At 39.6% G+C, this 21352-nt stretch overlaps 1 protein-coding gene across 1 annotated transcript in view; it reads left to right on the top strand.

The window, feature by feature from the left end:
• The window catches only part of ABCD3 (ATP binding cassette subfamily D member 3), an 89179-nt gene that overhangs the window by 17722 nt on the left and 50105 nt on the right, over positions 1-21352 (top strand). Inside the window, exon 2 of the mRNA XM_019957027.2 lies at positions 17609-17645. Within this exon, the coding sequence (XP_019812586.1) occupies positions 17609-17645 (37 nt within the window). The remainder of the gene's footprint in view (positions 1-17608; positions 17646-21352) is intronic.

The following is a 21352-nucleotide window of genomic DNA, read 5'->3' as shown; positions in this document are numbered from 1 at the left end:
ACAGTAAACAGACCTGCTGCATTAGAACCTGTATTAGGTTGACATGTAGTAATGTAAAACTAAGAAAATCATTTTAAGCTTTTACATTCATGTTGTTCAGTTGCTAAGTTGTGTCCGACTTTGCCAACCCATGGCCTGTAGCACATTAGACTCCCTTGTCCTCCACTCTCGCCTGGACTTTGCTCAAATTCATGTCCATTGAGTCAGTGATGCTATCTAACCATCTCATCCTCTGTTGCCTCCTCCTCCTCCTGCCCTCAATCTTTCTCAGCATCAGGGTTTTTCCAATGAGTTGGCTCTTTGCATCAGGTGTCCCAAGTGTTGGAACTTCAGTGTCAGCCCTTCCATTGACTATTCAGGGTTGATTTCCTTTAGGATTGACTGGTTTGATCTCCTTGCAGTCCAAGGGACTCACAAATCCTCTCTAGCACCACATTTCGAAACCATCAAGTCTTTATATTTGTACTGAATTTTTTTGCTGTTAAAAGTTTCTTTTGTAGTGATAATTACAGGTGAAACTTGTCTTCATAGAATTTCTAAGTAACTGAACTCTTATTATAACGAAGCTTTGGATTTAAATAATGAAAAAGACATAGAGCAACTGAGCAGTGTATTACTGTAATTGTCACAAACTGATAAAAGAACGTAGGGCTTTCATGTGGATGATGTGTTGAGGGCAAGTGAAGGCTTCATAAATGTCATGGTACACACTGAATAAGATATTTTATGAAAGCTTGGAGGGAGAAAGTGATGGCAGAGTTGACTGATCGTGTGGCCTGTTGTGGGTGTGTGTATGTATATGCTTGTGTGGGTGGATATATGTGTGTATATATGTGTGTATGTATGTTTTATTTATGCAGAGTTCTCTTTTTGTGAGCAGTTATATTACATGAATCCCTGTTTATCTCTATAAATACCAATTTGTAATATTTATTTGCAATAAGGCTTATGATATTTTCTCTGAGTATTTTGATTTTTTAGAATTTTCTTTGGGGATATAGTAATAAATTCATTATCATCAGCATTAATAAAGCAGTGATTTAAAACCAGTTCATTGTTTACAAAGGAAAAATAGTATTATTAAAAACTCTCAGCTATTAACTGGCATATGTAACACATAAATAGTTGCTTCTACTTTTTTACCCTGGCACTGGTGATTAGTTGTAGCAGTGCTGTTTCACCTATCACTTTAAATGAACATTGATTCCATTTTTATTGGCTTTAACGTTTTTGCTTGTTTTTAAGTGATACACTGTATTTTGTGAATGTAGAGGAGCTGTAAAGGAAAAGAATATATTCAGCTGACTCTTGAACAGCATGGCTTTGAACTGTGAGAGTGTGCATACGTGTGGATTTTTTTTCACTAAATACTCACTTCAGTACTACACAATCCTTGGTTGAATCCAAGGATCTGGAACCTCAGATATGGAGGGCCTGCTGTAGAGTTATAAGTGAATTTTCAGCTTCGTGGAGGATCAGTGCCCCTAAACCTCATGTCAAGGGTCAGTTGTACTTAACTGTATTCTTATACATATTTAAGAAAGAACCAATTTAAGGCAATGCTGGAGTCTGTAAGAATTTTTTTTCCTTCAGGAGAGGTTAATCCATTACCCCAAGTCTAGAAAACACTGGTCTAGGAAAATGAACTAAGTGAGAAATTCTAGGATCAGAATTATTGTTCTGGATAACTAAACTCTGATTAAAGTTTTCTGAATTGTGTTCTTTTTTTGCTTAGTCTAGAAATTGTCTGAAAGCTTCTCTTCAGTTTTTGTCAGTTTCTTTTTCGTAGTCTCATAGTTTGTTGGGGGAAGTTTCTGCTTATTAATTTTACATATTTTGTTGACTTTATTAAAGAACAGTTAACTCCTTCTCCCTTGCCTTTCCAATAAAGAACAAACAAAATTTACTTTTATATTGTATTCTTAGGAAAATGTCTCTCCTAAATTTTGGTCATCTTCCTTTGCTGCTGCTGCTGCTGCTGCTGAATCGCTTCAGTCGTGTCCGACTCTTCATGAACCCATAGGTGGCAGCCCACCAGGCTCCCCTGTCCCTGGGATTCTCCAGGCAAGAACACTGGAGTAGGTTGCCATTTCCTTCTCCAATGATGAAAGTGAAAAGTGAAAGTGAAGTCGCTCAGTCGTGTCCGACTCTTAGCGGCCCCATGGACTGCAGCCCACCAGGCTCCTCCGTCCATGGGATTTTCCAGGCAAGAGTACTGGAGTGGGTCATCTTTTCTTTTAGAGTTTTATTAAAGCTTTATTGATGCATAATGAACTGCTTATATTTAAAACACAACTTAGTAAGTTTTCACATGTAAGCATCAGTGAAACCATCACTCCAATTAAGATAACAAACATCTCCATCACTCCAAAGGTCCCCCTTGCCCCTCTGTGGTCAGTCTTCTCCCCTCCACCAGCCTAAAGGCACTACTGACCTACTGCATAAAACTGTAGATGATATTTGGCTGCTCTGGAATTTCATATAAGTGGAATCTAACTATGCACATTTTTTGTCTAGCTACTTTCAGTCAGCATCATGATTTCGAGATATATTCATATTGCATTCATCATTTTTTTAAATTGTTGAATACATTTTATGGAAATACTTTGATTTTTAAAATCCACTTGCTTGTTGAACATTTGGATGTTGCAAGGTTTTGGCTATTAAAAATAAAGCTACTGTGAACATTTGTGTAAGGTCTATGTCTGGAAACACACTTTTATTTTCCTTGAGCAAATGCTTAGTAGTGGAATGGCTGGGTTATATGGTAGGTGTTATGTTTAACTTTTTAAGAAACTTTTCCAAAGTGAGTGTTCCATGTCATACTCCCATCAGAAGTATAAAAATATTCCAGTTGCTCCACATATTGATAACACTTGCTAGGATCGGTCTTTTTAATCTTAGCCATTCTAGTGGATGTATGTAGTGGTTTCTCACTGTGGTTTTAATTTGAATTTCCCTTAGAACCAATGATATGGGGCATGTTTCCTGTTTATTTTTCATCCGTACATTTTATGTGGCAATATATCTGTTTAAATCTTTAAATGAATTGCTTCTTACTTGATTCTGAGAGTCTGTCATTTATTCTGAATACAGTTTTTTTCTTGGGTGTGTATTTTACATATGTTTTCTCCCACTTGGTGGCTTGTCTTTTACTTTTCTTAGCAGTATCTTTTGAGAAACAAACATTTAGGATTTTGATGAATTCTAATTTATTGATTTTTTTTTTACTGTGCAGTTTATCCTATTTAATGAATCTTTATTTAACTCTTTGGAGAAGGAAATGGCAACCCCATCCAGTACTCTTGTCTGGAAAATCCCATGGTTGGAGGAGCCTGGCAGGCTACAGTCCATAGGGTCGCGAAGAGTTGGACACGACTGAGCGACTTCACTTCACTTTACTTATTTAGCTCAAGATTACTGAGATCTTCTGTTCTCTTCTAGAAATTTTGTAGTTTTAGCTCTTACATTTAGGTCTCTGTTTCACTTCAGGTTAATTTTTGTATATGGTATGCAATAATGTTTGAGATTCCTTTTTTTTCCCTCGCATATGTCTGTCCAGTTGATCTAGTGCATGCATGCGTGCTAAGTCACTTAAGTCGTGTCTGACTCTTTGCAACCCCATGAACTGTAGCTCGCCAGGCTCCTCTGTCCATGGGATCCTTTAGGCAAGAATGCTAGATTGGGTTGCCATTCTCTTTTCCAGGGCATCTTCCCAACCCAGGGATCAAACCTGAGTCTCTTATGTCTCCTGCATTGGCAGTAAGGTTCTTTACCACTAGGGCCACCTGTGAAGCCCAGTTGATCCAATCAGATCAGATCAGTCGCTCAGTCGTGTCCGACTCTTTGCGACCCCATGAATCGCAGCACGCCAGGCCTCCCTGTCTATCACCAACTCCCAGAGTTCACTCAGACTCATGTCCATCGAGTCGGTGATGCCATCCAGCCATCTCATCCTCTGTTGTCCCCTTCTCCTCTTGCCCCCAATCCCTCCCAGCATCAGACTCTTTTCCAATGAGTCAACTCTTCGCATGAGGTGGCCAAAGTACTGGGGTTTTAGCTTTAGCATCATTCCTTCCAAAGAAATCCCAGGGCTGATCTCCTTTAGAACAGACTGCTTGGATCTCCTCGCAGTCCAAGGGACTCTCAAGAGTCTTCTCCAACACCACAGTTCAAAAGCATCAATTCTTTGGCACTCAGCCTTCTTCACAGTCCAACTCTCACATCCATACATGACCACAGGAAAAACCATAGCCTTGACTAGATGAACCTTTGTTGGCAAAGTAATGTCTCTGCTTTTGAATATGCTATCTAGGTTTGTCATAACTTTCCTTCCAAGGAGTAAGCGTCTTTTAATTTCATGGCTGCAGTCACCATCTGCAGTGATTTTGGAGCCCCAAAAAATAAAGTCTGACACTGTTTCCACTGTTGCCCCATCTATTTCCCATGAAGTGATGGGACCAGATGCCATGATCTTCGTTTTCTGAATGTTGAGCTTTAAGCCAACTTTTTCACTCTCCACTTTCACCTTCATCAAGAGGCTTTTGAGTTCCTCTTCACTTTCTGCCATAAGGGTGGTGTCATCTGCATATCTGAGGTTATTGATATTTCTCCCGGCAATCTTGATTCCAGCTTGTGTTTTTTCCAGTCCAGCGTTTCTCATGATGTACTCTGCATGGAAGTTAAATAAACAGGGTGACAATATACAGCCTTGACATACTCCTTTTCCTATTTGGAACCAGTCTGTTGTTCCATGTCCAGTTCTAAGTGTTGCTTCCTGAACTGCATACAGATTTCTCAAGAGGCAGATCAGGCGGTCTGGTATTCCCATCTCTTTCAGAATTTTCCACAGTTTATTGTGATCCACACAGTCAAAGGCTTTGGCATAGTCAATAAAGCAGAAATAGATGTTTTTCTGGAACTCTCTTGCTTTTTCCATGATCCAGCGGATGTTGGCAATTTGATCTCTGGTTCCTCTGCCTTTTCTAAAACCAGCTTGAACATCAGGAAGTTCACGGTTCACATATTGCTGAAGCCTGGCTTGGAGCATTTTAAGCATTACTTTACTAGCGTGTGAGATGAGTGCAATTATGTGGTAGTTTGAGCATTCTTTGGCATTGCCTTTCTTTGGGATTGGAATGAAAACTGACCTTTTCCAGTCTTGTGGTCACTGCTGAGTTTTCCAAACTTGCTGGCATATTGAGTGCAGCACTTTCACAGCATCATCTTTCAGGATTTGGAATAGTTGATCCAAGACCATTGGTTAAAAGATTATCCTTTCCTTAATGAGTTGCCTTTGCACCACATATGTATAGGTCTACTTTGGACTTTTTTATTTCTTGACTTCTATTTATACTCCAATATCAAACTCTCTTAATTAGCATAGCTTTATGATAAGCCTTGACGTCAGGTGCAGTTCCTCTAACTTTGTTCTTTGTCAGAATTTATTGGTTATTCTAAGTCCTCCATGTTTCCAAATGGAGTTTAGATTCAATTTGTTATCTTTACAGAAAAGTCTGGTAGGATTTTGATTGGGATTTCATTGAATTTCTAAATCAATTAGGGAAGAATTGACATTTTAATAATATTGACTCTTCTTATCCTTGAGCATGATAGATCTCTCTAGTCTTCTTTGAACATTTCTTTGCAGGGTGTTGTATTTTTCAGCACGCAAGTCTTGTGCATCTTTTGTTTTCATTTTAATACTAAATATTTAATATTTTGATGCTTTTGAAAATGGTATGTTTAAAATTTCAATTTCCAGTTGTTCTACACTCATATTTAAAATGCAGTTGATGTTTGTGTATAGATGTTATATCCTAGAAACTAGTTGAACTCCCTTAGCTTTTTTGTAGATTCTTTAGGGTTTTCTATATAGATATTAATAGAGTATGTGATAAAGGTAGTTATACTTATCCATTTTCATTCTATGTGCCTTTTGTTTCTTCTCCTTGCCTTATTGTAGTGTGTACTTCAGTAATGATATTGAATAAAAGTGCTGAGAGTTGGCATCTTTGGCACGTTCCAGATCTTACAGAGAGATTAAGTCTTTTGTTTTTTGGTACGGTGATAGTTGTAGGTGTTTGTTGATGTCTTGATGTCCTTTTTTATATTGAGGAAGTTTCTTTTATTTATAGTCTGAGAGTTTTTTAGGATGAGCAGGTGTTGGGTTTTGTCATAAGGTCTTTCTGTATCTATTGATATGATCATGTTTATTCTTTAAAAACTGTTAATAGGATGAATTGCATTGATATTTCAAATGTTAACATGATCTTGGAAAGTTATGACCAACCTAGACAGCATATTGAAAAGCAGAGACATTACTTTGTCAACAAAGGTCCGTCTAGTCAAGGCTATGGTTTTTCCAGTGGTCATGTATGGATGTGAGAGTTGGACTGTGAAGAAAGGTGAGCGCCGAAGAATTGATGCTTTTGAACTGTGGTGTTGGAGAAGACTCTTGAGAGTCCCTTAGACAGCAAGGAGATCCAACCAGTCCATCCTAAAGGAAATCAGTTCTGAATATTCATTGGAAGGACTGATGTTGAGGCTGAAACTCCAATACTTTGGCCACTTGAAGTGAAGAGCTGACTCTTTTGAAAAGACCCTGATGCTGGGAAAGATTGAAGGGCAGGAGGAGAAGGGGATGACAGAGGATGAGATGGTTGGATGGCATCAGTGACTCGATGGACATGGGTTTGGGGGAACTCCGGGAGTTGGTGATGGACAGGGAGGCCTGGCGTGCTGCTGTTGATGGGGTCACAAAGAGACGGACATGACTGAGCAACTGAACTGAACCCGATCTTGCATTTCTTGGATAAAACCCTCATAAACGTTTTTATAAATAGTTAGTTACTATTGTCTTTCTTTTTTGTAATGTTTTTGGCAGAGAAAAATGAGAAATCTGCAAAAGTGCTTCATGCAGTGTACTAAGTATAGAGGTTGTCTTCAGAGAAAGCACTGTTCAATTATTTGAGTTGTGAACTGAACTAGCTACTTTGTGTGTGACATCATTTTTACTTGGAAGAAAGACTGAATAACTGTGTTTATTCAGCCTTGAATATTGCAGATGTTTTCTTGTATTGCCTTCAAGGAAAAACAACTGGCAGTATTTGTTGCTAATGTTATAATTTAGGCTTTCAAGTGAAAAATCGGAATTTTAAAAAGTTGTTTGCTACCCTGAGCTTGCTAGCTTCCCAGTGCTTAAGGCCTTTCTGGTAAGATGGGTGGCAATATTAACAAGTGTAATTTTGAAAAATATTGTATAATGTGTTGCAATTGGAAGGCCTGCAGTTGAACTCAGTGAAGCATTGTTGTCCAAATGACTAATACATGATCTTAAAAAATCTAGAATGGGTAAACAGAGCCATTGAAAGTGGAATATAATGTAGATTAGTGAATTTTATTATATCAGAGTATAAGTTTATTGATACAATTTTCAGACTGCATCGCCACATTATAGTATCACAGAAGAATATCCACACTTACTAGAATACTCCTGTTTTACAGCTACCTAGTATTCGTGCCTGGGAAATCCCATGGACAGAGGAACCTGGTGGGCTACAGTCCATGGAGTCGCAAGGAGTAGACGCGACTTTATCGACTAAACAGCAACAGATCTGTATTGCCGTAGATAGAATAAATACAGACTCAGATATGAGAATCCACTTGTTCTCTGTTAAGCCAGTCGTTAAGGAGATTTGTCAAAATATGAAACAATGCCACTTTTCTTACTAAATTGTTTTTTCTAGGAAAATACAGCTTTTTTTAAATAAAATTTTATTTAATGTGTAATGTGTTTATTATCTTTAAATGAGTAAATAAGTATTTTTTAAAAATTTCTGAGATTGAAATTCTGTGTGATAAGTATTCATGTAACACAAATAAATAAAAGTTCTTGAGAATCCTGAGACCAGAAGGTTCGAGAAGTGCTGATCTAGAACAGTCCTTAGCATGCAGTAAGCAATTAGTAGATGTCTGAATGATTCTTGACCATGTTACTGAAAGGTTGTTGTTGAATCACGCGAATACACCGGGATTCTTGGCCCCCGGAGGAGAATTCAATCCGGGGCCAGAGACGAGGCTTGATCGCTCAGAGCTTTTGTGTAATAAAGTTTTATTAAATAATAAAAGGAGATAGAGAAAGCTTCTGACATAGGCATCAGAAGGGGGTAGAAAGAGTACCTGCCTGCTAGTCTTCAGCTGGGTGTTATATAGTCACTAGCAGTCTGTTAATGAAAGAAAGGAATGTCTTAAAATTCAGAATGGCACTAGGCCCCTCACCCATAAGATGCATTTTGGGATAGTCTTGGTGCCAAATGGTTTATCCTGGGCCATAAAATGATTAACTTGAATCTTGAAGAAGGGCAGATCACCATACAAATAGTTTCATTTACATAGATTAGGGGAACAATATCCATACTGGTTTGTCAAGTAGGTTCTGGGCCAAGAGGGGAACCAACTTGGAGACAGAGTTTGGGGTAAAGGCATAGTACATTAGCATAGCTTAAGATGAACATTTCCATAAGAAAAAGGCATTGATTATCTCTAGGCTCGAGAAGGCTCGAGAATAGCTAACTTCAGGCGAAACCAGGTGTCATTATGGCAACACAGTATTTTAAGAGAAACCTCCCTTTAAATTTGTATAGAGAAGGAAAAAAATATTGCTAGTTTGTTTCCTCCTGCCGCTTGAGAGAGATAAAAATGTCTGACACTTACAGGCTGTTTCCTCCATTTGGAGACCCCTGGCCTTCCTGCCTGTTACCCTCTCATTCCCCCCTTTTCTTTTAGGAGAATTATGTTGCCTAGGAAAAAGGGGCGTCCTCATTCCATAACTACTTCTGAGCTGACAAGGGGCGTTGTCCCTAAATTGGTGAGGCAACATATTCTCCTAATCCTCATATTGAGGATATCTGATCCAGGGGCCCCAAATAGTAGCTGGAGGAAGCTACAGCAGTAGCAGGAGTTTGAGCAACCATTTGTAACTTAAAAGCTTTCATGTGGCTAGAAACAAATCCAGTTATACAATTACAGATGCAGGGAGCAGACAGCAAGAACAAAACAACCATAAGATAGTTGTCCACCATGGGGAACTAGTTAATGTCTCCCAAAGTGAGGCAATTGAGGAATCAAAATTAAAAGTCACATTATGTCCATAGTTAGAGTACAAAGTTGCACCAGTCCATTTTAGGGTTGCTAGATGTCATCAGATGAAGAAGAGGCATCGCATGTGATTGTTGTCGAAGGTATTCACAGACTTGGAGAAAGTCTTTTTCTTGAAGTGGAGATGTCTACCTCTGGAAGCCTTCCACTGATGAAGAGGGGAGTGCTCCACAGACACAGCAGTTAGTCCGATTGTGGAATGCAGCATAGGAGTGAGCCCAGGACAGGAAGGCATTGTCTTGAGGCTCAAACAGCAGACTCAGGATTTTTGGAGTCAGCAGAAGTAGACTCACATAGATTATCAGGCCCATCCGCTGCCCTTTGCTTAATTCTAGAACTCGGGTCAGGGCCACAAGCTCCGCTAACTGAGCACTGGTTCCCTGGGGGAGAGATTTTGCTTCCAAAACCTGTTCAGCAGTCACCATAGCGTAACCTGCTTAGCGCTTTCCATCCTGAACAAAAGAACTGCCATCTGTAAATATTTCCATGTCAGGATTGTCTAATGGGGTATCCTTTAGATCCTCCCGAGCTGCATAGTTCAGAGTTAGGAATTGAGAACAATCGTGATCAGGTGTTTCATTTTCCTTTTCAGGAAGGAAAAGTGGCAGGATTTAAATTTCCACAAACTTTAAGGTTAGTTACTGGTCTTTCTAACAACAATGACTGATACTTAAGAAGCCTACTGTCTGTCATCCAAATATTAACCTTAGAATTTAAGATTTCACTCACATCATGAGAAGTCAGTACAGTAAGGTTTCATCCATTAATTATTTTTAAAGCTTCAGGTGCTAATAAAGCTGCTGCCCCAATTACTCTTAGGCAGTGGGGCCACCCACGTGAAACTACATCTGATTCTCTGCTTAGATAAGCAATAGGTTGCTGGTGAGGCCCTCGGGGTTGTGTCAAAACTCCCAATGCCACACATTTTCTTTCAGTGACAAACAAATTAAATTCTGACCCTGTGGGCAAGCTTAGAGCTGGAGCTTGCAGGAGAGCAGTCTGAAGAACCTTAAAAGCCTTTTGAGTTTCTGGAGACCAAACCAGTTTGTCGGTTTGGGCCTGCTGAGTTTCAGCTATAAGTTTATATAAAGGCCGGGCAAGTTCCCCGTAACCCGGAATCCAAATGTGACAGTAACCTGTGATTCCCAAAAATCCTCTCAATTGTCTTAAAGTCATAGGTAGGGGGTGATTTAGTATAGGTTTAATTCTCTCAGGGCCTATGGCCCTAGTCCCTTCTGATATGATTAGGCCCAGATATCTAACCGATTTTTGACAAAGCTGAGCCTTCTCTCTTGATGCCTTGTAACCACAGTCTGCCAGAAAGTTTAAGAAATCTTCTGAGGCTCACGAAGAAGCTTCCTCTGTCTCAGCACAGAGCAAAATATCATCTACATATTGTAACACCACTGCTTCAGAGCTATTAAAGTTTTGTAGATCCCGTGACAAACTTTGTCCGAATAAGTGAGGACTGTCATGAAATCCCTGGGGCAAAACTGTCCAGGTTAACTGAGAAGCTGGCTGCGTAGGGTCTTCAAAGACAAATAGGAATTGACTTTCTTGCGCCAAAGGCACTGAATAGAAGGCATCCTTTGAATCAATTACTGAGAAATATTTGGCCCGTTCAGGAATTTCAGACAATAAGAGTATAAGGATTAGGCACCACGGGGTGTAAAGGAACCGCGGCCTCATTTATTATTCGTAAATCTTGAACTAGTCTCCATTTACCATTCGATTTCTTTATACCCAAAATAGGAGTGTTGCAAGGACTGTTACAGGGAATTAATAGTCCCTGCTCCTTTAAATTTTCGATGATGGGTTTTAACCCTTCCTTAACTTCAGGTTTCAGTGGATACTGCTTCTTATGTGGAAATACGTGTGGGTCTCTGAGCTTAACAACTACAGGAATAGCATTTTGTGCTCGACCCACAGATTTTCCATCAGCCCATACTCTAGGATTTACATTTTGTTCAACTAAAGGGAGAGAAAGGAAGGGCTCCATATTCATGAAAACAGAGGCATGGACCTTGCTCAGTATATCCCTTCCCAAAAGGGGTGAGGGAGATTCTGGCACGGTCAGACACTCGTGTGAAAACAGCACAGAATCCCAGTTGCAAGATAAAGAATAACTGAAATAATACCTTTTGGCTCGTCCAGACAGGCCCATTATGGAAGCAGATCGGGAAGAAAGTGGGCCAGGGGCTTCAGTAAGCACAGAATAAGTTGCCCCAGTATCTAAAAGGAAATCGACGGATTGGCCCCCCACAACTATTAATACCCGGGGTTCCTCAGGTGTAATTAGGACGGGAGCTTGTGTGGGGACCCCCGGGCACCTTCAGTCCTGATTGTCTTGAGAGTCCGACCCGGGAGACCTACGCCTCTGGGGGCAGTCTCTCTTCCAGTGTGGTCCTTTGCAGACCGGACATGGAGCCGGGGGCGGCTTAGATGCCTGAGGGCAATCACGCTTGAGGTGCCCCTCCTTTCCACAGTAATAGCAAGCCCATCACTTTTCACCTGGGACCCTCTGGGCATTTTTCTCAGGCTGTTTAAGAATGTTTTTCATAGCCATGGCGAAGGCTTCCGCCTTTTCCTTTGTCTTTTTTTGCCTTTCTTTTCCTCATATTCCCTACCATAATAGACTGTCTGAGCCAGTTGTAACAGAGTATCTAAAGACTGATTTGGTCCATACGCCTGTTTTAGTAGCTTACGGCGGATATCTGGAGCCGACTGAGTGAGAAATCTATCCTTTAAGATCACTTTTCCTTCTTCACTTTTGGGATCAATCTCAGTGAATCTGCGAAGGCCTTCTCTCAGTCTATCTAGGAATTTACCAGGAGCTTCTTTTTCCTCCTGTTCTATATCTGCCAATTTGCCATAGTTTAAAGGCTTAGAACGCGCCTGCATAAGTCCCTCAAGAATACATCTAACAAAATGACTCTGATCCCATCTTCCTTTAGCTGTGTTGTAGTCCCAGTCTGGTTCTATAGTTGGGACCGCCTGATTCCCAGTGGGGAGGGCCGCTATCTCATTCTCCCTCTTCCCTACTACTGATTCATTACCAAGCCACTCATCTCCATAAGCAACCGCTTTTCCCAAAACTCGAGTCTTTGACTCAGGAGTCAGCGTTTGTCCCAAGATATACATCACATCCTTCCAAGTGAGGTCATAAAGCAGAGTAACACCTTTAAAAGCTCTAATATATTTTTCTGGGTCCTCTAAATAGTCTCCCAGATCCTCCTTGATTCTTTGTATTTCTTGATAAGAAAAAGGCTTATTAACTCTCACAGACTGATTGTTTCTCCTGGTGGGTGTTTCATAAAGAGGCAACAGCTTGTGTGGGTGTTCCTCAGTCTCTCTGGCTGCTCTGCGCATATGATCCCAGGGTTAGATTGGAGAAACCTGTTTTTCCTCTTCTCTTTGTCTCCTGTCCTCCATCTCATCTCTTATTTCGATGGTCTGAGTATCTACTGAAACCAGAGTAGTCTGAGGTCGTACTGAGACAGGAGTTGTTTGGACCTCCATGTGGGCAGTTTGAATCCCAGTTTGGAGTCCCGGGTACGGCGGCAAAGTAAGAGGACAGGAGGGAGCTGAAGATCCCACGCCCAAATCTATACCCTTAGGACATAAGTCTGGCATATTTCGCAGAGAGAAAAAGGGCGACACATATGCTACTTCTACCCATTTTCCTTGTTCCTTACAGAACCGGTCTAATTGTAGAACAGTATTATACTTAAGAGACCCTCCAACTGGCCACTGTTCGCCATCCTCCAATGGATACCGTGGCCATGCGGTATCACATAGGAAGACCAGGAGTGTCTTCTTTAAGCCCTGGGGAACAAATCTATCCCAGTTTTTCAGGACACAGTTCAAAGGAGTGAGGCTGGAATTGTTAGCTCCCATCTGTAAGAGAGAAAAAAAGCGACCAGCGCCATTTTTCTACCGGAGGCGTCCCTCCCTGCTCTAGATGGGGGTGTAGACAGACGTTACACCAAAAGCTTTTCCTTCCTGGTTGGACTTAGTCTGTCCCTTACCGACGCAGGCGCCGTACTCGTCCCTCCCGGTTCTACCACCGAGATGGGGTGGGGATGTACCAGGGGTAGACTTGATAGCATCCCTACTTGACGTCCAGCTCTTCACCCTTAACCTTGCTTGCCTCTGATGTCACCCGGGGTGAATCAGAGTAACCTTCCGGAATGCCTCCCAAGCTAAGACTACCGGGGGAAACATTTGTCACCTGAGTGCCTGTGCACGACCCTGAGTATTTCCTGACCACAATAAGACCGACACGAACACAAAACTGAGATGTTCTTTCCAAGCATCACCACACCAGTATAATAGCCTCCTCTGATCCACTAAGAGCCGGCGTTAACAAAGAAATAAAAAAACCCATTGCAGTCCCAATCTGAGTAACCTTTAACCTCAGAGATGTTCTGGGAGCTAGAGCTCCATCTAGCTTCCGAACTTTCAATTCCTAGTGAGGGTAGGCGCTTTCTTGACTACCAATTCAAGTTTGGGACCTAAGCCACAGTACACAATAACAGTATAGATCACAAGTCCCTTGAAAGTCTGTGATCTGATAGATTAGGTTAGTACTTCTAATTCCCAAGGAGTTATGAAATGGTCAAAGAGACCGAAAAGTTTGACCGAGAAAGGAGAGTTCGGTCCGCACGCTTTGCCCATTTCTGGTCGGTTCCTGAAGGAGACATTGGGTGCCTCTTGGCATTGGCAGGTCAGTATAACGCCCTGACAGGTTTTTGCCATAAGCCGTACGAGATCACCGTGGAACCGCAGAGCAGGGCCCCTTACTTGTTTTACGCAGGGCATGCCATTCATTTACACAAGCGCACCGTAGAGTTAGTAAAGCACAGCAGAAAACATGTTCGCTAAGAGAACAAAGAACTAAAGCTCCAAGCATCCTTACCTTGTCCTGAAGGATCCCGGACGAGCCCCCAAGATGAAAGGTTGTTGTTGAATCACGCGAATACACCAGGATTCTTGGCCCCCGGAGGAGAAGAATTCAGTCCGGGGCCAGAGACGAGGCTTGATCGCTCAGAGCTTTTGTGTAATAAAGTTTTATTAAAGTATAAAGGAGATAGAGAAAGCTTCTGACATAGGCATCAGAAGGGGGGTAGAAAGAGTATCCGCCTGCTAGTCTTCAGCTGGGTGTTATATAGTCACTAGCAGTCTGTTAATGAAAGAAAGGAATGTCTTAAAATTCAGAATGGCACTAGGCCCCTCACCCATAAGATGCATTTTGGGATAGTCTTGGTGCCAAATGGTTTATCCTGGGCCATAAAATGATTAACTTGAATCTTGAAGAAGGGCAGATCACCATACAAATAGTTTCATTTACATAGATTAGGGGAACAATATCCATACTGGTTTGTCAAGTAGGTTCTGGGCCAAGAGGGGAACCAACTTGGAGACAGAGTTTGGGGTAAAGGCATATAGTACATTAGCATAGCTTAAGATGAACATTTCCATAAGAAAAAGGCATTGATTATCTCTAGGCTCGAGAATAGCTAACTTCAGGCGAAACCAGGTGTCATTATGGCAACACAGTATTTTAAGAGAAACCTCCCTTTAAATTTGTATAGAGAAGGAAAAAAATATTGCTAGTTTGTTTCCTCCTGCTGATTAAGAGAGATAAAAATGTCTGACACTTGCAGGCTATTTCCTCCATTTAGAGACCCCTGGCCTTCCTGCCTGTTACCCTCTCATTACTTTATAATTTACCTGTCTTTTCAGTAACACGTGCATTTGATAATGTATCTATTCTGTGCGCCTCTGTTTCTTACTCTAGCAACCAAACTGTTTTTATACATCTTATCCTGGTACTTTGATTCTCTTTTCCTTCCCTCTGCCCAGGCTGAGCTATTGGGAAGGCAATGAAAAGAATTGATGTAGGACTGCCATCCAGTGTGCTGATTTATTGAGCAAGAAGAAAATAGATGAGCAGCTCCTGTCTGAACATAACATCGATTTTGATATAATAGACTGGTTTAAGGTCATCATTCACATAGTCACAAAATTAGATTAAAAATAATTTAATTCGGTTATACCCTGAGATGTAACAAAACAGCTGATGTTTAGTGACTGCTCCAAATCAGATTATAGATACCTCACCTGGTGGCTCAGCTGGTAAAGAATTCAGCCGCAATGCAGGAGACCTGAGTTTGATCCCTGGGCTTGGAAGATCCCCTGAAGAAGGGAATGGCTACCCACTCCAGTATTCTGCCCTGGAGAATTCCGTGGACTGTATTATCCATGGGGTCGCAAAGAGTCGGACATGACTGAGTGACTTTCACTTTCACCATTTGTGTTCATACTGGTAATATATTTTGAACACGTTGAATGCTTTTATTTAATGAATTTAATTTAGCTGCTAAGTTGATTTTTTTTGGTAGTCAAAAGAAACATAGACGAGTAGAAGACATGTCTGTTGTAGAGCCTTTCTAGTTTCATAGGATAAAAATAAAAGGAAAATACTGAATTTTTGTTAGACTTGAATCTGCCTACTAGTAGATCTTGTTTTTGGAAGTACATTAACTTCTCTCTACACTTTAGACATATGAAGTAAAAAAAGAAAAATAATCTTTATGACGTATGAAGTAAAAAAAAAATGTAATCTATTAAACAGGATTCTAATATACTGCTCTCATATATCCTAAGCAATTTTTATGTGTTTATATAGCTGGTAAGGGCTTCCCTGGTAGCTCAGTCTAAAGAATCTGCCTGCAATGCAGGAGACCCAGGTTCGATTCCTGCGTCAGGAAGATCCTCTGGAGAAGGAAATGGCAACCCACTCTAGTATTCTTGCCTGGAGAATCCCATGGACAGAGGAGCCTGGCAGGCTATAGTCCATGGGGTTGCAAGAGTTGGAGATGACTTAGTGACTAAATCACATATAGCTGGTATCTTCAAAACTGAGGAAACTTTAAAAAATTCTTTAAAAATAGGAATTTAGAAAGCCTTATAAAAGGGGCTTATAATTAACTGTGCATGCTTGAACATGTGTGTGTGTGTGTGTATATATATATATATATATATATATATATATATAAAAGGCATCTTCTGAAATGGTTTTGTAGTCTCATGAAAATTTAAAAACAGATGAGCAATCCTGCAGTATAGTTGAAATTAGAAACAGTAATAATATGCCTAAGCACTTTAAAAATGATAGCATTTACTGCGTTGTAGTTGTGTGTCTTCTTGCCTTACTCAGTGACATGGTGTCCTGTAATGAAAATGTTCAATCTGCAAAACGCTGGGGCTCAACTAGGTATTGAACATAGAGGATTGGGTAATATATGACCCTTGTAGTAGAAAAGGAGATGTGCTATCCAGATTCCCCTTCAAAGAAGGGCTTATTGTCCAGCTATGAGCAGTGCGAATCACCAGGTAACCCCTTCTGCACACATCTTAGGGTCTGCCTCAGCTGCAGAGCTACCTTCTCCAAGGTCATGGTCTTGCTGGAGCAGGGTAGATTTGCTTATTGAGTTAGGAAGAGGTTTAAAAAACCCTACCATTTCATCCCGGCTCAGAGCACTAGGATGAACATTTCTTGCTTCAGGGCTTCCCACCTGGTTGGCTGAAATTTTGTTGGTGTGTATCTCAGTTTTGAGTTCTGCCTAGCTTCCTTCTTTGCCTTTCTTTCACAGATGCTGATCTCTAATAGACCTTTTGTACTCTACTTTGGAGAGACCAACCTGCAGTAGCTCCTGATTTCATGGAACTAATTTACTGGGAGGAAACGTACATTAAACAAGAGATTTTAACTGTGATCAATATTATATAGAAGCATAGGGTGAGGTGGTAGTGTATATAAACAGAAGCCAAGTTTGGTTATTGGATTGTTTAGGGGAGGAAGCCTGGGTTAGTAGTCAGATCTGGGTACAAGTGGTAGATTAACTACTTTGAGTTGCATGAACCTTGGTGGTGCTACTGACTCTTCTAAGCCGGTTTTTTCATTCGTACACATAGTCTCCCATCCTTTAGGCTACTAACTGGGATCGCTCACAGGGCTGGGAAAGGATTCGCAGCAGCAAGAGAGTGAGCCTAGTACACAAATGTTTTCAGGCCCTTGTTTGTATCAGTTTGCTAATGTCATGGCCAAGCCTTGATTCAAGGATGGAAAAATAGATTCCATATCTTCATGGGAGAAATCATAGAATTCATAGAAATCATATTTGTGTGTGTATGAAAAAATTACAATGTAATGCCTGACACATGATAGTGGTAGTTAACATTTATTGAGCATTTTCTGTGAATTATAGTTAGTAAGAGGCAGTTGGACTATTGTATTTAATATATTCTGTCTCAGTATGACATGTAAAAGAAGAGACTCATTTGGAGAATTTGGTATATTCTTTTTATTTCTTAAAATAATTTTTTTATGATGGAAACAATTTGCAAATAAAGCTCTCTTGCTCTTTTTTCTTTTTCTCTGCAGTAAGAAAAATGGAAAACCACCATTACAGAACAATGAGGTAAAATTTATATCATTTACTCTTTGGGATTTCATGCATTTACTTCATTTGTTTCATTATATATTTTTGAACTAGGATAAAGTCATGGAATTTTAGGATTAGAAGGGAACTTAAGTATCATCCCAAACCCACTACATATCCTAAGATAGAAAGCCTTGATAGGTAACTTCCAGTATTTACTTGAATCTGTTCATTTGGTGGAAAGTACTACCTAGGAGACAGCTGTAACTTTGTTAGTTCAAATCCAAGGTGCAAGTAATCTTCTTTCTCCAAGATTCTATTTTGTCTTCTGTAGAGACACAGAACAAGTTTACTCTGCTTTCTCTAACAGACTCTGATGTTGTGTGAAGATAGTTGTATTTTCTGAATCTTTTTTTTCCCCCCATGCTAAGCAGTTCTCATTCTTTCAAGTGTTTCTCAGGTAACATGGTTTCTGATTGTTCTTAATTATGTATACATTCCTCTGGATCTGTACTAGTTACTTCCTCCAGACACTATGTTTAGGATAAAATGTCGTTGTCCAGAAATGGTCTGACTAGCATGGAATGCATCTGCACTATTACATCTCTTGATATGAATACCATATTGCTAAAATTCAGCCTAAAGTTGCTTTTACTTTTTTAGCCATTACTTCTGTTTACATTAAGTGGAGTTTATGGTAAATTGTAAGCTTGAGGTATCTTTCTGATGAACAGCTCTTTTAACAGACACCTGTATTCATCAGTTATTTCTTTTTTTGGGTAACAGTTTTATTGAGATGTAATTCATATACCATAAAATCCATCCATTTAAGTGTACAATTTAGTGGTTTTAATATGTTTACAGAGGTATACAGCCATCACCACTATCTAATTTTAAAAAAATTTCAATTCCTTATGAAGAAATTCCACACCCATTAGTAATCATTCCTCATTACCCTCTCCTCCTGTCCCTTGGTAACCACTGAGCCACTGGTCTCTGTTGATTTCCCTATTTTGGACATTTCATATAAATAGAATCATGTGGTAATATTTGGCATTTTGTGACTGGCTTCTTTTATTTAACATGATGTTTTTAGGGTTCATATGTGTTGTTGAATGCATCAGTACTTCATTTTTTTTTTTTTAATTGCTGAATTGTAATCCCCTGGTGAAGGAAATGGCAACCCATTCCAGTATTCTTGCCTGGAAAATCCCGTGGACGGAGGAGCATGGCAGGCTATAGTCCATGGGGTCATAAAGAGTTGGATACAACTGAACGACTTCACTTTACTTCACTTCATTTCATTGTTTAGATATACCGCATTTGTTTAACCATTAGTTGTGGGAAATTTAAGTGGTTTCCTCCTTTTTGATCATTATGAATTATGCTGCTATGAACTTTCATGCATTCATGTACAGGTTTTCATATGGACATGTGGACATATGTTTTCATTTCTCTTGGGTGTATACCTAGGAGTAAAATTTCTAGGTCATGTGGGAACTCAGGTTGTTGCTTTTAGATAAACATTAAGTCAACCTGCAGGGTCTATGCTGCTGCTGCTGCTAAGTTGCTTCAGTCGTGTCTGACTCTGTGCGACCCCATAGACGGCAGCCCACCAGGCTCCCCCGTCCCTGGGATTCTCCAGGCAAGAACACTGGAGTGGGTTGCCATTTCCTTCTCCAATGCATGAAAGTGAAAAGTGAAAGTGAAGTCACTCAGTCGTGCCCGACTCTTAGCGACCTCATGGACTGCAGCCTACCAGGCTCCTCTGTCCATGGGATTTTCCAGGCAAGAGTACTGGAGTGGGTAGGGTCTATACTAGTAGTCTATTCTATAATATATGTATTCTGTTGCTGTAATTTTTTTTTCTTTTTGGCCACACTACACGGCCTTCAGGATCTCAGTTGCCTGATCAGGATATAAACCAGGGCCATGGCAATGAAAACCCGGAATCCTAACCACAAGGCCACCAGGGAACTCCTAGTGTAATTTTGAATATAATTCTAACACCTAATGTGTTAGGTGGAAGGTATTATGTACAAATTTAATTTGTCTTCTCTTTCTCACAATTGCTGATAGTATTGTCTGGGTTATGACAAGAAAATTCCTCTGTGGCATCTCTTAATCTTTTGTTTTTTTGGTTACAGTTTATTTAGCTGTGACTATATCCAGCTGTCACAAAATCTGGTCTGTATTTCTCCATTAAGGCCACGATAGTTTTATAAGAAATATCAAATTCCTTTTATTGAGTCATTCTGTCACCGTGTATTGATTGAGCACCTCATGTATGCCTGGCATTGGTCTGGTTTTGTGTGTATAGCAGTTAGAAAAGTTCCTACCATCATGGAGCTTACGTCAGCTAATATACTAGTACGATATTCTTGTCAAACAACAAAATTAGAAGGGTTTGATGTGACTCATTCCTAGTAAACTTCTGCTGGCTTCTTGTGATTAGAGTCTCTTGGGTCTTCCTGAGCCCTCATATTAATATCTGTTCTCTGCATATCCTGGATATTGATATCAAATTGCTGCTCTTTAGTTTCCATAGTCTAAAAAATGGGACATTTTATGCTTATCTTGTTATTTCCATCTTCATAGTCTCTCATATGTAAGTTATACCTGAGTCTTCAAAGCTTAGTTATCTTAGTTATATCACTCTCTGTATACCACCATATCTGCAAGTTTTAGGACATGACTGAAACTATTCAGTACATCAGTATTTGTTCACACATTTTAAAATTCTTCCTATTTTTTGTATATTCTAAAAAACATCTACTTGTTTGCTACTTGTATAGTATAAGCAAGATAAATTTAGTTTTAGAACAAATGGTTGGCAAAAAAAGGTTTAAGACAGTGTACATATTGGTACCACATTTGTAAAATTTATAAGAAGTGCACACATGGACATATTGGTAAGATACGTGCCAAATGTTAATAGTTGACTTCTCTAAATGGTAGGTATAGGCTCTGTTTTTGCATGTCAGAATTTTCTAGTTTTTCTACAGTGAATGTGTCTCTTATGAGGGGAAGCAATTAGAATTTTTTTCATTGAAATTTTTAGTCTTTGGTAGGATGGGTTGAGATGAGATAATTTTCATAAGACATGAGATTTAAGGAGAAAAAATTTTAGAGAAGAGTATAAAAAGAGTGTTGACTTTAAAATATTAATTCTTTTAATTTTGATGTAATACACAAGATATAAAATTCAAAATATGTAAAGGTAACTCTGTGCTGGGTTTGGCATTTAGCATTCCCATGCATATTTTTATCCTTTTGAGGTATGTGTATAGCTCCATAAACACTATGGGTAGAATTATTTTGCTTATTGGAAACTTTTATAAATCAAATCATTGTATTTATTGTTCTACTTTTTTTCAGCATATTGTTTTTTTAAGATCCATATAGACCTAGTTAATTTAACCACTCTGTAGTATTGTCTTGTATAAATATGAGCTGCTTCCTTTTCTGCAATTGTATAGAATCTTCACTGCATAAATTTGCCATGATTTATATAGTATCTCATAATTGATGCACATTTAGGTTTTTAATTTTATAGTATTATAAAACAGTATATGAGTTTTTTCATTTTTTATGTATTTAAGCACATGTGCAGGAATACCTCTAGGATATGTTTCTGAAAGTAAATTTGCTGGATTGTTTTACCTATGACAGTGAGTATACATTGTACATTTTGATGGATACAACATAATAGTTGATTTACAGTTTCTCTAACAATATACAGAGGT

This window comes from Bos indicus, chromosome 3 (assembly GCF_029378745.1).
Source record: "Bos indicus isolate NIAB-ARS_2022 breed Sahiwal x Tharparkar chromosome 3, NIAB-ARS_B.indTharparkar_mat_pri_1.0, whole genome shotgun sequence".
In the NCBI taxonomy this organism is placed as follows: Eukaryota; Metazoa; Chordata; class Mammalia; order Artiodactyla; family Bovidae; genus Bos; species Bos indicus.
The sequence above is the reverse complement of the archived record's forward strand: the minus strand, read 5'-3'. Positions and strand labels throughout refer to the sequence as shown.